Raw genomic sequence first — 15,574 nt, 5'->3', positions numbered from 1 at the left:
ATATTATAGTTAATATAGGTATTACATTATATATATTAACTATATTAACCCTAATTATATTAGGGTTAATATAGTTAATATAGTTACTATAGTATTTATATTAACTATATTAACTCTATCTAACCCTAACTAAATTTATATTAAATTAATCTAATTCATTTATAAACTAAAATATTCCTATTTAAATCTAAATACTTACCTATAAAATAAACTCTAAGATAGCTACAATATAATTAATAATTACATTGTAGCTATGTTAGGGTTAATATTTATTTTACAGGTAAATAGTTAATTATTTTAACTAGGTATAATAGATATTAAATAGTTATTAACTATTTAATATCTACCTAGTTAAAATAATTACCCAATTACCTGTAAAATAAATCCTAACCTAAGTTATAAATACACCTACACTATCAATAAATTTAAGAAACTACAAACATCTATCTAAAAATACAAATAAATTAACTAAACTAAATTACAAAAAAAAACAAACACTAAATTACAAAAAATAAAAAAAAGATTACAAGATTTTTAAGCTAATTACACCTATTCTAAGCCCCCTAATAAAATAATAAACCCCCAAAATAAAAAAAATTCCCTGCCCTATTCTAAATTAAACAAATTTCAAAGCTCTTTACCTTACCAGCCCTTAAAAGGGCCTTTTGTGGGGCATGCCCCAAAGAATTCAGCTCTTTTGCATTCAACAAATACAATCCCCCCCCCCCATTACAACCCACCACCCACATACCCCTATTCTAAACCCACCCAAACCCCCCTTAAAAAAGCCTAACACTACCCCCCTGAAGATCTCCCTACCTTGTCTTCACCACACCGGGCCGAACTCCTGATCCGATCCGGGCGATGTCGTCCTCCAAGCGGCAAAGAAGAATTCTTCCTCCGGCGACGTCTTCCTCCAAGCGGCAGCAAAGTCTTCATTCTTCCGGCGGCATCTTCAATCTTCTTTCTTCGCTCCGCCGCCGCGGAGCATCCATCCCGGCCGACTGCTGAACTTGGAATGAGGTACCTTTAAATGACGTCATCCAAGATGGCGTCCGCCGAATTCCGATTGGCTGATAGGATTCTATCAGCCAATCGGAATTAAGTTAAAAAAATCTGATTGGCTGATGGAATCAGCCAATCAGATTCAAGTTCAATCCGATTGGCTGATCCAATCAGCCAATCAGATTGAGCTCGCATTCTATTGGCTGATCGGAACAGCCAATAGAATGCGAGCTCAATCTGATTGGCTGATTGGATCAGCCAATCGGATTGAACTTGAATCTGATTGGCTGATTCCATCAGCCAATCAGATTTTTTTAACTTAATTCCGATTGGCTGATAGAATCCTATCAGCCAATCGGAATTCTGCGGACGCCATCTTGGATGACGTCATTTAAAGGTACCTCATTCCAAGATCAGCAGTCGGCCGGGATGGATGCTCCGCGGCGGCGGAGCGAAGAAAGAAGATTGAAGATGCCGCCGGAAGAATGAAGACTTTGCTGCCGCTTGGAGGAAGACGTCGCCGGAGGAAGAATTCTTCTTTGCCGCTTGGAGGACGACATCGCCCGGATCGGATCAGGAGTTCGGCCCGGTGTGGTGAAGACAAGGTAGGGAGATCTTCAGGGGGGTAGTGTTAGGCTTTTTTAAGGGGGGTTTGGGTGGGTTTAGAATAGGGGTATGTGGGTGGTGGGTTGTAATGGGGGGGGGATTGTATTTGTTGAATGCAAAAGAGCTGAATTCTTTGGGGCATGCCCCACAAAAGGCCCTTTTAAGGGCTGGTAAGGTAAAGCGCTTTGAAATTTGTTTAATTTAGAATAGGGCAGGGAATTTTTTTTATTTTGGGGGTTTATTATTTTATTAGGGGGCTTAGAATAGGTGTAATTAGCTTAAAAATCTTGTAATCTTTTTTTTATTTTTTGTAATTTAGTGTTTGTTTTTTTTTGTAATTTAGTTTAGTTAATTTATTTGTATTTTTAGATAGATGTTTGTAGTTTCTTAAATTTATTGATAGTGTAGGTGTATTTATAACTTAGGTTAGGATTTATTTTACAGGTAATTGGGTAATTATTTTAACTAGGTAGATATTAAATAGTTAATAACTATTTAATATCTATTATACCTAGTTAAAATAATTAACTATTTACCTGTAAAATAAATATTAACCCTAACATAGCTACAATGTAATTATTAATTATATTGTAGCTATCGTAGGGTTTATTTTATAGGTAAGTATTTAGATTTAAATAGGTATATTTTATTTTATAAATTAATTAGATTAATTTAATATAAATGTAGTTAGGGTTAGATAGAGTTAATATAGTTAATATAAATACTATAGTAACTATATTAACCCTAATATAATTAGGGTTAATATAGTTAATATATATAATGTAATAACTATATTAACTATAATATACTTAGGGTTAATATAGATAATATAGCTGGCGGCGGGGTAGGTAGATTAAATTAGGGGTTAATAATTTTTATATAGGTGGCGGCGGTGTAAGGGGTCAGATTACGGGATAGATAAGGTAGATGGCGGCGGTTTTAGGGGCTCACAGTAGGGGGTTAGTTTATGTAGATGGCGGCGGGGTCCGGGAGCGGCGTTTTAGGGGGTAATAACTTTATTAGGGATTTCAGGGGGGGGGGGAATCGCGGTTGACAGGGAGATAGACATTGCGCATGCGTTAGGTGTTAGGTTTATTTTAGCAGATCGCGGTTGACAGGGAGATAGACATTGCGCATGCGTTAGGTGTTAGGTTTATTTTAGCAGCCAGTTTAGGAAGTTACGGGGCTCCAATAGTCAGCGTAAGGCTTCTTACGGCTGCTTTTTGTGGCGAGGTGAAAATGGAGTAAGTTTTCTCCATTTTCGCCACGTAAGTCCTTACGCTGCATATTGGATACCAAACTGCGCGGGTTTGGTATACCTGCCTATGGCCCAAAAAACTGCGGGCGACGGCAGAAATATACGCGCGTAACTTCTAGCTTACGCCGTATATAGGATACCAAATCCGCGCAATTATTGGCGTCGCCGGCTTTTGCGGGCGACGATTTTTATCGGATCGACCCCGTAATAGCAGCGCACGTAAAAAAACAGCGTTAGGACCTGGGGCGTTCCTTGGCAGTGACCAAAGATCTCTTAATGCTCATATTCTATTATGATTTACACCTGCAGTTCTTGCTGTTTTATCTCAAAAATGTTTTAAGTTATCTATTTAAGTGCACTTATTACACTGATAGAAAAAAACACATATGCTAAACTAGAAACTAATGCAAAGTAAAGTAAGTCGAAGATAGCGTAGTTTAATTTTTATGTTTGTGAAAATATATAAGCCCCATGTGCTCCTGTCACATTCAATCTCCCCTGCATGATGATTTCACTCCATGCCAGTGAACATAAAATCAGACCCTATTCTATTTATCTTTAGCCCCTCTTCCAGCAGATGTCCAGCCTTTATTGTCACCTGTTGTGTCCCTGCTACATCATAAACATCCTCTACTTGACTGCAGTTCTGATATTACAAGACGAGAGACAAATATTTTGCTTTTAAATTTAATTTACTGCTTAAAGGGACAGTCTACACCAGAATTTTTATTGTTTTAAAAGATAGATAATCCCTTTATTACCCATTTCCCAGTTTTGCATAACCAACACAGTTATATTAATATACTTTTAACCTCTGTGATTATCTTGTATCTAAGCCTCTGCAAACTGCCCCTTTTTTCAGTTCTTTTGACAGACTTGCAGTCTAGCCAATCAGTGTCTGCTCCCAGATTACTTCACGTGCACGAGCACAGTGTTATCTATATGAAATATGTGAACTAACACCCTCTAGTGGTGAAAAACTGTTAAAATGCAATCTGAAAGAGGTGGGTTCAAGGTCTAAAAAATTAGCATATGAACCTCCTAGGTTAAGCTTTCAACTAAGAATACCAAGAGAACAAAGCAAAATTGGTGATAAAAGTAAATTGGAAAATTGTTTAAAATTACATGCTCTATCTGAATCATGAAAGTTTATTTTGGCCTAGACTGTCCCTTTAATGCAGCCTTTAACCCCTTAACGAACACCGACGTGCCTAGTATGTCAGCGACTCAGCGAGTCAGCGGTCGTTACACAAGCCCTCTTATTGGGCTTGTTTATAGCACAGGTCTTGACGATATTGCCAGGACTGTGCTTTATCTGCATGCCACCAATCAGCAAGCGCTATCCAGGGTGCTGAACCAAAAATGGGCTGGCTTCTAAGCTTTCATTCCTGCATTTTCAAAAATATATACCAAGAGAACAAAGAGAAATTGACAATAGGAGTAAATTAGAAAATGGCTTTAAATTGCCTGCTCTATCCGAATAATAAAAGAAAAAAAAATGGGTTTTGTCTCCCTTTAAGGTCTTTGGGGCAATTTCCTCTTAGATAGTTGTTTTTTTCTATGCTTTCAATTGTTTGTTATCTTCCAAGAATGTTTCTGAATCTTTGGACTTTTATTTTTCCTTGCACTTTGCTGGTTACTGGTCACTTTATGGTCAGTTTGACCATTCTGATTGGCCCTTTTCAGTCTGTGCACCTCAAATTGTTTCCCTAATGGTTATGTTTTTCTGTCTTTTTATGCTGTTGTATTTGAATTATAACTGAAATATTTTTCTGTTTTTGTGCTTTTTTTAAGGCATCATTGAGCAGTACATGAAAGCTAAAAGCAAAATATTTGTCTCTGTGTCTTTAATACAATCTAGTTCGGATAATCAGAATTTTGTTACTTTAGTTAAAATGAATAGCACAATAAAAGCAATGCAGTGCAGCGCAGAATTTCTGTCTGATCCCTTGTAACAAAAAATTTGCCATAGAAACCCTTTGTAATTAGCTCAGGCTTGGTAACCTTTCCCCTGGGGTGCAGCTTTGGTACTCATCTAAAGAAGTGTAGTCATGGTATCCAGAACTGTAACCCAGGAACCCACTTCCTAGAGTGCATTCCTGATAATGCATGTTCATTGCACATTTCCTGATTTGCTGCACTTACTTCTCTTGATGTTGGCTTTCCACGGAAGAATTCATGATTCAGTGAACTATGTGGGGGGTTGAAACGTGGTTGCAGGAATACACAGCCATTGGCTATTGCTTCCAAGGGGGCAGGCCCTTCATATGGGAATCCAAAGCCAATAAAAAGCTAGAAATAAAATGACCAAATAAATGTCACAAATGAAGACATAAAAGACATTTGTTATAGTTACTGGACATGCACGCCCCACAGTCACAGCAAATCAAGCACACTTATGCCACACCCACCATGGCACAGAGACACCTGAAGTACAGTCATCATGACCAATGCACACACATGGCCCAGGTAAACATATGTAACATTCACCATGGCTCAGATCTACTTACACCATCTATGCCTCTCCCCACCAGTTCCCTCTGTTATGGTGTTGCATATACTTTCCCCCATTCAAACAATACTCCTTTGCATAAGTTATATACCTTCCTCTGCACCCTTCACATCATTTAATGCTATCTGTGCCTATACAATTGTCATTCAGACACCTGATCTTATCTTGTCTGCACCTTAGATGTGTGTGTGTGTGTGTGTGTGTGTGTATAGCTCATGAAATCAAGTTATATACCTTTCTCTGCACCATTCTCATCATTTAATGCTATTTGCACCTATACAAATGTCATTCAGTCACCTGATCTTCTCCTGTCTGCACCTCAGATGTATGTGTGTATATAGCTCATGAAATCAATGAAACAAATATATAAATTATTATGTCTTTACCTGGATTCTAAAATTTTAGAATTTTAGAATCTCCAACACTCATGTGTAACTTTACAGTCTATGTTTAGACATGAGTTAGCTTTAGTAAATGGGCACCTCTATGTAACACAGGAATTGTATGAACTGGAGTGGCCACGCTCTGCTAATCTAGGGTACTAACATCTGAGATCCCCCATCCTTTCCCCAAGCACCTTGGCTTTCTTTAACAGCTGTTGCAGGTCCTGCTGTGGCAGGAGACCATGATTCTTCACAAAAGCCGGGACCTCGGGTGGCCTCTGTGTCTCAAAATAAACTGTCCCATGAATTTCCATGTGCTTATGCAACACTGCCAGGAACTTCTCTTTACCCTAGAGAAAGAGTACTCCATTAATTAGTCATGGATACATGGAACAGTCAACCAGAAGACGTGTTATGACAAAAGATGTAGGGCCATTTCTCTAAAGTTCTTTGCTCAGGGAAAGTTCCACCAGCGGCTGTTCACAGGATATGCTAAAGACAAACTTTACCTTGCTAGCTGTGTATCTTGCTAAGGGGAATGTGAAGGAGAGACACATACATACAGTATAGTATTTTACAAATTGCTTAGTGATACTGGCTTTTCTCTTTAATAAGGCTCAGCCAAAAGCTCTAAGGGTCCTGATTGAGACACAGTGGCACAGACAGTGGTATGTTACCCAATAACAGCAACACATATTACACAGCAATGCAGTGACACCTCATTTAATAATTGCCCCACATACAATGTCCAATAAAAGCAGCGTCATGCAGGAGGTAACGATCAGACATCACTTGCTCACAAAATCTGAACTACAGAGTAGGGTGTAGATCCCAAGCAGATTGCTATAAAGGAAAAACTATGAAACAACCCACAGTAGATTCCACATAGTGGCGTCATATGAGAAACCAGAGAGTAGGTGGGCTCAGCTTGCACAGGACAAGGTTACCGGCAGTAAGGGAGAGGATCAGGTGGATTTGATTTAGTTTTTGCTATGGGGAGGGGAATGTGTTTAGTGGGGGGCTAACTCTCGGGAGGTTAATGAGCTGTGATGTTTGTTGTGCTGAAAGATAATGTAGAGGGATTAGACTAAGTGGGGAGTTTCTAGGGAGTGTTAAGGGGGTAGCTATGGAGATAAGATTTAGGACGGTAATATTGAGGGGGTTTGTTAGCCATTATATTTAATAGCAATAGAAGGAGGTAGTGGTTATGTGTAATATAAAAGGTATGTGTAGTGTTTAGGGTTAAACTGTTAGGGATTAACTAAATAATGAAGATCAATTATCTAATAATGAAGCACCGTGCTTTGTCTACCTACAAGAGGCTGTATGACAGGTAAAAGCAGATGTACGAGCACGTCAGGCTGCCACACATGACAATAATAATGTTGCTATTATGTTGTACCGGATATCATAGAAAATAATAGCTACTTAAAGGGACACTGAACCCAAATTTTTTCTTTCGTGATTCAGATAGAGCAATGAATTTTAAGAAACTTTCTAATTTACTCTTATTATCAAATTTTCTTCATTCTCTTGATATGTTTATTTAAAAAGCAAGAATGTAAGTTTAGATGCCGGCCCATTTTTGGTGAACAACCTGGGTTGTCCTTGCTGATTGGACAGCACCAATAAACAAATGCTGTCCATGGTTCTGAAACACAAATTTGCTGGCTCCTTAGCTTAGATGCCTTCTTTTTCAAATAAAGATAGCAAGAGAACTAAGAAAAAATTATAATAGGAGTAAATTAGAAAGTTGCTTAAAATTGCATGCTCTATCTGAATCATGAAAGAAAATTTTTGGGTTCAGTGTCCCTTTAAGCTACTCAGCATTTAAGCATTGACCCATTTTGGCAGTGACTGTTGCTATATATCAGTTCTGCCGCAATCACTAACATCTTGCATCTGGTTTTATTCCGGTTTACTATTTTTAAAAACTATAAATTGAAAATGCAATGTCAAACTTATAAAGCAATTTAATGGCCCAATAAAAGGCTATGAAAGCCAAAAATGTTATTTTGTGATTCAGACAGAACCAGACAGAACCAATTTACTTCTATTATCAAATGTGCTTCATTCCTATGATATTCTATGTTGAAGAGATACCTAGGTAGGCGTCTGTAGCACTAAATGGCAGGGAATAGTGCTGCCCTCTAGTGCTCTTGAAAATGGATAACATTCTTGCAAAACTGCTGCCAAATAGTGCTCCAAAAAGTGACCGGCTCCTGAGCATAGATTCCTGCTTTTCAACAAAATATACAAAGAGAACAAAGACAATTTTATAATAGAAGAAAATTAGAAAATTGTTTAAAATCACATGCTCTATCTGAATCATGAAATAATAATTCTGGGTTTTATATCCCTTTAAGTCTGCCTGTAACATTTCAAGACAGTTTACATTTAGAGTTTAAATAAAAACCCATTGTGCATCAACTGAGGCTGCTCATGGTAGCAGGTACCCTGCACTATAGGGAAATAAATATTTGTCTCTTATAGACCCACACTCTGCACTGCTTCAGGATGTGCAAACAAGCAGATAAGAACGAGTGTGCTCACTGCACTATGCATAGACCCATAGGGATATAAATATTTGTCTGTTATAGACCCACACTCTGCACTGCTTCAGGATGTGCAAACAAGCAGATAAGAACGAGCGTGCTCACTGCACTATGCACAGACCCATAGGGATATAAATATTTGTCTCTTATAGACCCACACTCTGCACTGCTTCAGGATGTGCAAACAAGCAGATAAGAACGAGCGTGCTCACTGCACTATGCACAGACCCATAGGGATATAAATATTTGTCTCTTATAGACCCACACTCTGCGCTGCTTCAGGATGTGCAAACAAGCAGATAAGAACGAGCGTGCTCACTGCACTATGCACAGACCCATAGGGACATAAATATTTGTCTGTTATAGACCCACACTCTGCGCTGCTTCAGGATGTGCAAACAAGCAGATAAGAACGAGCGTGCTCACTGCACTATGCACAGACCCATAGGGATATAAATATTTGTCTGTTATAGACCCACACTCTGCACTGCTTCAGGATGTGCAAACAAGCAGATAAGAACGAGCGTGCTCACTGCACTATGCACAGACCCATAGGGATATAAATATTTGTCTCTTATAGACCCACACTCTGCACTGCTTCAGGATGTGCAAACAAGCAGATAAGAACGAGCGTGCTCACTGCACTATGCACAGACCCATAGGGATATAAATATTTGTCTCTTATAGACCCACACTCTGCGCTGCTTCAGGATGTGCAAACAAGCAGATAAGAACGAGCGTGCTCACTGCACTATGCACAGACCCATAGGGACATAAATATTTGTCTGTTATAGACCCACACTCTGCGCTGCTTCAGGATGTGCAAACAAGCAGATAAGAACGAGCGTGCTCACTGCACTATGCACAGACCCATAGGGACATAAATATTTGTCTCTTATAGACCCACACTCTGCACTGCTTCAGATTGTGCAAACAAGCAGATAAGAACGAGCGTGCTCACTGCACTATGCACAGACCCATAGGGATATAAATATTTGTCTCTTATAGACCCACACTCTGCACTGCTTCAGGATGTGCAAACAAGCAGATAAGAACGAGCGTGCTCACTGCACTATGCACAGACCCATAGGGACATAAATATTTGTCTCTTATAGACCCACACTCTGCACTGCTTCAGGATGTGCAAACAAGCAGATAAGAACGAGCGTGCTCACTGCACTATGCACAGACCCATAGGGACATAAATATTTGTCTCTTATAGACCCACACTCTGCACTGCTTCAGGATGTGCAAACAAGCAGATAAGAACGAGCGTGCTCACTGCACTATGCACAGACCCATAGGGAGATAAATATTTGTCTCTTATAGACCCACACTCTGCACTGCTTCAGGATGTGCAAACAAGCAGATAAGAACGAGCGTGCTCACTGCACTATGCACAGACCCATAGGGACATAAATATTTGTCTGTTATAGACCCACACTCTGCACTGCTTCAGGATGTGCAAACAAGCAGATAAGAACGAGCGTGCTCACTGCACTATGCACAGACCCATAGGGACATAAATATTTGTCTGTTATAGACCCACACTCTGCACTGCTTCAGGATGTGCAAACAAGTAAAGCAGATAAGAACGAGCGTGCTCACTGCACTATGCACAGACCCATAGGGACATAAATATTTGTCTGTTATAGACCCTCACTCTGCACTGCTTCAGGATGTGCAAACAAGTAAAGCAGATAAGAACGAGCGTGCTCATGTCTTTATCCTTCTCTCTGTTGACCTCGTTTCACTGTAAAACATATGTTTCTGTCATTCTACTTGAGATTTAATAAATAAATATAAAGCATGAACGTTCTCTCTATGCGATAAGGATGGGGGCAGCCCTTGATTGGCTAAACAGCCCACCAATGCTGCCTAGTAGAAGAATAATAAGGGAGGCATGGAACCCAGTGCACTAGGTAAATATATACTCTTGAGGTTACTAAAGTGTCTTATTTTACACTACTAACAACTTAGTGATAAAGTGCAGTCTATAAAATACATGACAAAGTGTTTAATGTGTCCTGTTGCTCTAATCAATTCTGATCTATACATCAGGATTTAGTGTTTTATAGGGGTAACACAAAATAAGAAAATAACATAAGGAAATGACAATGGTGACAACGGTTGTAACTAACAAGTTGTTTGAGTCTGACATAGAAGTCTATACCTGCAGCTGTACAATCCACCAGCATAAGGATCCAGGGAATTGGCAGAGCATTGGGAAAAAACATTTGCTTGTTAGACATGATAACCATTAAGTTATGTAGTCAGGAGTAATATAGTAGAAGAAAACAAGAAATAAGAGTGATATATATAATAATACACAGAGAGAGAAGCGCACTCTCAGGAATGAACAGCCAGCTCAATAACTGCCTGTTCTATGGCGATTTACCATCTAGTTGTAGCTTAATTTTAGCCCAATAATGCACCATGCACCAGCATGTTAAAGCCAGCACTTGCCCAAAGAGCTTAAGGTGCTTGTACCATCTGGTAATGACACAATTTGTTAATAACTGACATGATAAAAGCCCCACTGGATCGATAAGCAGCTGCAGTATTTAACATGCTGGTGCACAGAGAATATCTAGCTATGCTTCACGTGCACGTGCAGAATAAAATGTTAATACTAAACAGTGATACATTTTTCTAGAATTTTTTTTTGCCAATATATGTGTATTGCAAATATGTTTCTATTCAAAGATGTAATTCTTCTATGTGCAGTTACATTTTGACCGGAATATCCCTATAAGGTCAGTCAAGCGGCCAAATACCAGGCAACTCCTCTATGAATAAGGAATACGGCAACCCCAGACAATTGTTTAGGTCTTCATTGGGCTTCGTCAGTGAGTGCTGCCATATTCCTCTAAGCATACTGAGGAAGGAGTCCATGTCTGATTGCCCCTTTCAGATATATATATATATATATATATATATATATATATATATATATATATATATATATAGAGAGAGAGAGAGAGAGAGAGAGAGAGAGAGAGAGAGAGAGAAAGAGTGAGAGAGAGAGAGAGAGAGTGAGAAGAGGCGAGGGAAGAGGGACAATTCTAAAGTAACATTATAATGTGGAAGAAGGAAATGTAAGGGAAATGTCTTGTAATATAGAGTGAGAATAGGAGAGACTACAAATGGAACAGATGCAATATGGAGAGAAGGTAATTTGGGTTATGGATGCAGGTGATGTCAGGGGGTAAAAGGCAAATGTAAAATTGGGCAGAAGAGTGATGCAGATTGAGTTGCGAAAATATGGGGATAGGACAATTAAGTTCCTATGTGTAGCATGCAAGAAGGTGGTTTTAGATCTACCTTCCACATGGCAGCCTCTTTCCCATATACTACAGCCATATTCCGGACTTTGTTCTGAGCCACTTGCTGACGTTCTGTCTCATTCAGTTCATCAGTCACAAAACCCATAAAGGAGTTATCTGGAGTATGAGCTGACAAACAAAGAAAGGATCACAGTTGGAACAAACAGACTCAGCAGCATCTAGCTATGGAGTTGCAAAGACAAACTAACTCTACCCTGTGTGAGAAACAAAAGGACAAGTATGGTAATACAGTGTTCTATACATCGATGCACTAACAGAGCTAAAAGCTTAATACAGGAAAAGCAGAACGAGATACAGTGACTGTTGTGTGTATGTTGGAGGAAGGAGATTGTTGTATACTGAGAGCTAACAGAGGATGTTACAGAGTAGAATAAGGGAAGTGTGATAGGACTGGTGTGATGTGTCAGTTTGTATTCATATAATCAGGTAACTACTTTTTCTCCCAGAAACAGGAGGTGTAGGGAAAGATAATGGTGTAGTGAGCGCTGTTGGCTATAATGGGTAGAACACAGGTGTGACTGCCATAAAAGATGAAGCATGCTTAAGGTCAGTGTATAACTGAAGAGTGGGCTGCAGAACAGTTTGGAGACCCAGCGGTAGATCTGTGTTTGTGTTAGATTGACAGGAATAGCAACAGGGGTTAAATGGCAGGTCGGAGGTTCATAGTATAGCCCAAATATACACATGTATGGCTACTCAAAGTATATGACAGGTGTAGCACAGCAGGTTCACAGCATTTGCAAAATACAATCCCCCAAACTCACGGAACATGGTCATGAATTGCTTGGGGTGCAAATTCCAGTACCCCCAATTAGTGCGGTAGCCGTGGAGAGTTGCATATTCCTCATGGTTGTATGCAGGTTCTGTCCCAAACGTATCCACTACACGTAGACGGCACCTAGTCAATAAGAGATTCTAAATCTATAACAATAATTTTTATTGGAGTGGTGGTTGTCTGTCTGTATTAGATTGAGAGTTGTGTCACTATTAGAGGGTCCCTTTACTAGAGCAGAGGTTATGAAGGTGTGGACTCTACACTGGAGGGGGTTATCAGTAATAAGGGGAACTCTGTTAGTATTAGAAAATAAATAGAGTATGGGGAGTTTGTCAGTAGCAAGAGGGTCATGTACAAACCTGTATTTACGGAAGGATAGTCCCATGTGTTGCTTCATCTGCTGCATTCCATGGTAATCTGTATAGATGAGGTCGAACGGAAGTGGCTCTGTCAAGGGGCAATTACCTCTCCCAGGTGGGACTCCTAAATAACTACAACAGAGCATACTAACAGTTACATGTGAAATTCAAGCCTTCTGTACTTGACCTGTTATTTGTCCAAAAAGTGCAGGCATAAGCATAAGTTATTATTATTACCACTGGGAATAACATGTTGCTTATTTTTAACTTTACTGTCCCTTTAACTGCCTCTTTTAAACAGTTTAGTTTACTTATATCCTTCTGTAGAATACTGCTACCTTGTAAATGTGGCTTGAGGGTAACAGGCATCAGCACAATAACGGGATAGCCTGAGATTGTTAGGCAACTCCACTAGATGTTGCAATTAACCTTTGAGTGTTCTGTGTCCCTGTAACTTGCCTTTATTTAGCAAGTGATCCTTAAAAGACAATACTAAACTGCTGCTAGACTATATTGTGGGAATTTTATTATAGTGTATCTGTCGCTGTCCACCAATACAACTGTGAAGTTTTCAGGGGTAGAAGAGAGGAGGTCAGATGAGCAGTGCTGTATTGGGCCACCGGGATGGCGGGAGATTTCCCGGTTGGGTGGTGGGCCACATCCTGGGCAGAGGTGCAGAGGGAGCCTCCCAGCCAGGACACAGAGTGTGCCTTGTGTGCAGCATAGCAAATCTATTCAAGGCCGCTCTGCACCTGGAAGGTAACGTGCGTGTGTGTGGGGTGGGGGGGGGTGGACATGGCTGGCTGGGCTGGGCCAGGACTCAAAAATTTCTAGGGCCAGTCTGATTTCCCAGTCTGGCCCTGCAGATGAGGGAATTAAATGGAAGAAAGAAGGTAAGAAAGAGAAAGTGCAAATGAGAATAAGAGATAAAGAGGCCTATCTATCAAGCTCCGAATGGAGCTTGAAGGGCCGTGTTTCTGGCGAGTCTTCGGACTCGCCAGAAACACAAGTTATGGAGCAGCGGTCTAAAGACCGCTGCTACATAACCCTGTCCGCCTGCTCTGATGAGGCGGACAGGAATCGCCACAATACAACCCGCTCTCCGCATTCAGCGATGTCTGTCGGACTTGATCTGCACTGTTGGATCAGGTCCGACAGACATATGATAATTTGGCCTCAAAGTGTGTAAGAGAGGAGAGATCATGTGAGAGACTGCGCAAAAGCAAGAGTATATGAGAGCTTGCAAGGGAGCTTGCAAGGGAGTCTAAGGCCCGACATTGTAAGCATCATCACAATAGCGATAGGTTATAAAGGGATCCGTCTTGCAATTGATATTGCCGGGAAAAGCTATAAAGGGATGTACTGATAGAAAGCAGAATCGCCAATAAACATTTACTATACTTCTATGTGAGGGGGGGGGGGGGGGCGATGCTTCTCTGCCAGTGGCAGAACTTTAAAAGCAGCATTAAAGGTGCAATGTAAATGATCCCTTTAGACAGTATTGAATGACGATACAATTTACTTGTGTCAACCGAAACGCATTCCCTTTTGTTACAATAGAATAATGAAAATATGACATGAATAATAAACCTATAGGAGCTGGGGGATTGTGGGTATATTATACCTGGGCATGCACTTTGGGCTAGATTATGAGTGCCGCGCTAACTCTTGTGCACAAGTGATAAGGAGTTTTCATGCAACTCTTTGCGCACGTCGGAAGTAGTGTGCGTATTACAAGTTGAACGTAAGCAAGTTCACTTAAGCGTAATTGAATTTAACGTGCATTGGGATAACGCGACTTCAGAGCTTTGGTTAACTGTTACGCGAGTCAAAAAAGTTGCACAAAAACACATCAAAAATACATTTAAAGGTACAGTTACACTCATAGGGGCATATTTATAAAGCTCCGTATGGAGCTTGATGCCCCGTGTTTCCGGCGAGCCTTCTAAAGACCGCTGCTCCATAACCTGTCCGCCTGCTCTGAGGCGGCGGAGAGAAATCTACAGAAATCAACCCGATTGAATACGATCGGGTTGATTGACACCGCATGCTAGCGGCCATTGGCCGCAAATCTTCAGGGGGCGGTATTGCACCAAGTTCATAAGAACTGCTGGTGCAATGATAAATGCTGAGAGCGTATGCTGTCGGCATTTATCGATGTGCAGCAGACATGATCCGCTATATCGAATCATGTCCGCTCGCACCATCATAAATAGGCCCCATAATAACACTAATAAAAATTATTTTAAAAAAAATATTGCATAAAACATTATAATGGCTCAAAGATATGAGGTCTCGGGTGTTAGAAAAAAAGGTCTGCAAAGGGCTTTAACATAGAAATACATAAATGATCATTTCTAAATATATATATATGTGTGTGTGTACATATGTATTTATATGTGTATGTGTGTGTGTGTGTGTGTGTGTGTACATATGTATTTATATGTGTATGTGTGTGTGTGTGTGTGTACATATGTATTTATATGTGTATGTGTGTGTGTGTGTGTGTGTGTGTGTACATATGTATTTATATGTGTATGTGTGTGTGTGTGTGTGTACATATGTATTTATATGTGTATGTGTGTGTGTGTGTGTGTGTGTGTACATATGTATTTATATGTGTATGTGTGTGTGTGTGTGTGTGTGTGTACATATGTATTTATATGTGTATGTGTGTGTGTGTGTGTGTACATATGTATTTATATGTGTATGTGTGTGTGTGTGTGTGTACATATGTATTTATATGTGTGTGTGTGTGTGTGTGTGTACATATG

At 39.9% G+C, this 15,574-nt stretch overlaps 1 protein-coding gene across 1 annotated transcript in view; it reads right to left on the bottom strand.

The window, feature by feature from the left end:
• The window catches only part of MGAT5B (alpha-1,6-mannosylglycoprotein 6-beta-N-acetylglucosaminyltransferase B), a 154,339-nt gene that overhangs the window by 20,723 nt on the left and 118,042 nt on the right, over positions 1–15,574 (bottom strand). The window contains exons 9-14 of the mRNA XM_053688752.1: positions 12,801–12,932; positions 12,431–12,564; positions 11,644–11,774; positions 10,493–10,498; positions 5,959–6,114; positions 5,015–5,161 (exon numbers count right to left, since the gene is read on the bottom strand). Coding sequence (XP_053544727.1) covers positions 5,015–5,161; positions 5,959–6,114; positions 10,493–10,498; positions 11,644–11,774; positions 12,431–12,564; positions 12,801–12,932 — 706 coding nt within the window. The remainder of the gene's footprint in view (positions 1–5,014; positions 5,162–5,958; positions 6,115–10,492; positions 10,499–11,643; positions 11,775–12,430; positions 12,565–12,800; positions 12,933–15,574) is intronic.

Source organism: Bombina bombina, chromosome 1, assembly GCF_027579735.1.
Source record: "Bombina bombina isolate aBomBom1 chromosome 1, aBomBom1.pri, whole genome shotgun sequence".
NCBI classification, from domain to species: domain Eukaryota; kingdom Metazoa; phylum Chordata; class Amphibia; order Anura; family Bombinatoridae; genus Bombina; species Bombina bombina.
The sequence above is the reverse complement of the archived record's forward strand: the minus strand, read 5'-3'. Positions and strand labels throughout refer to the sequence as shown.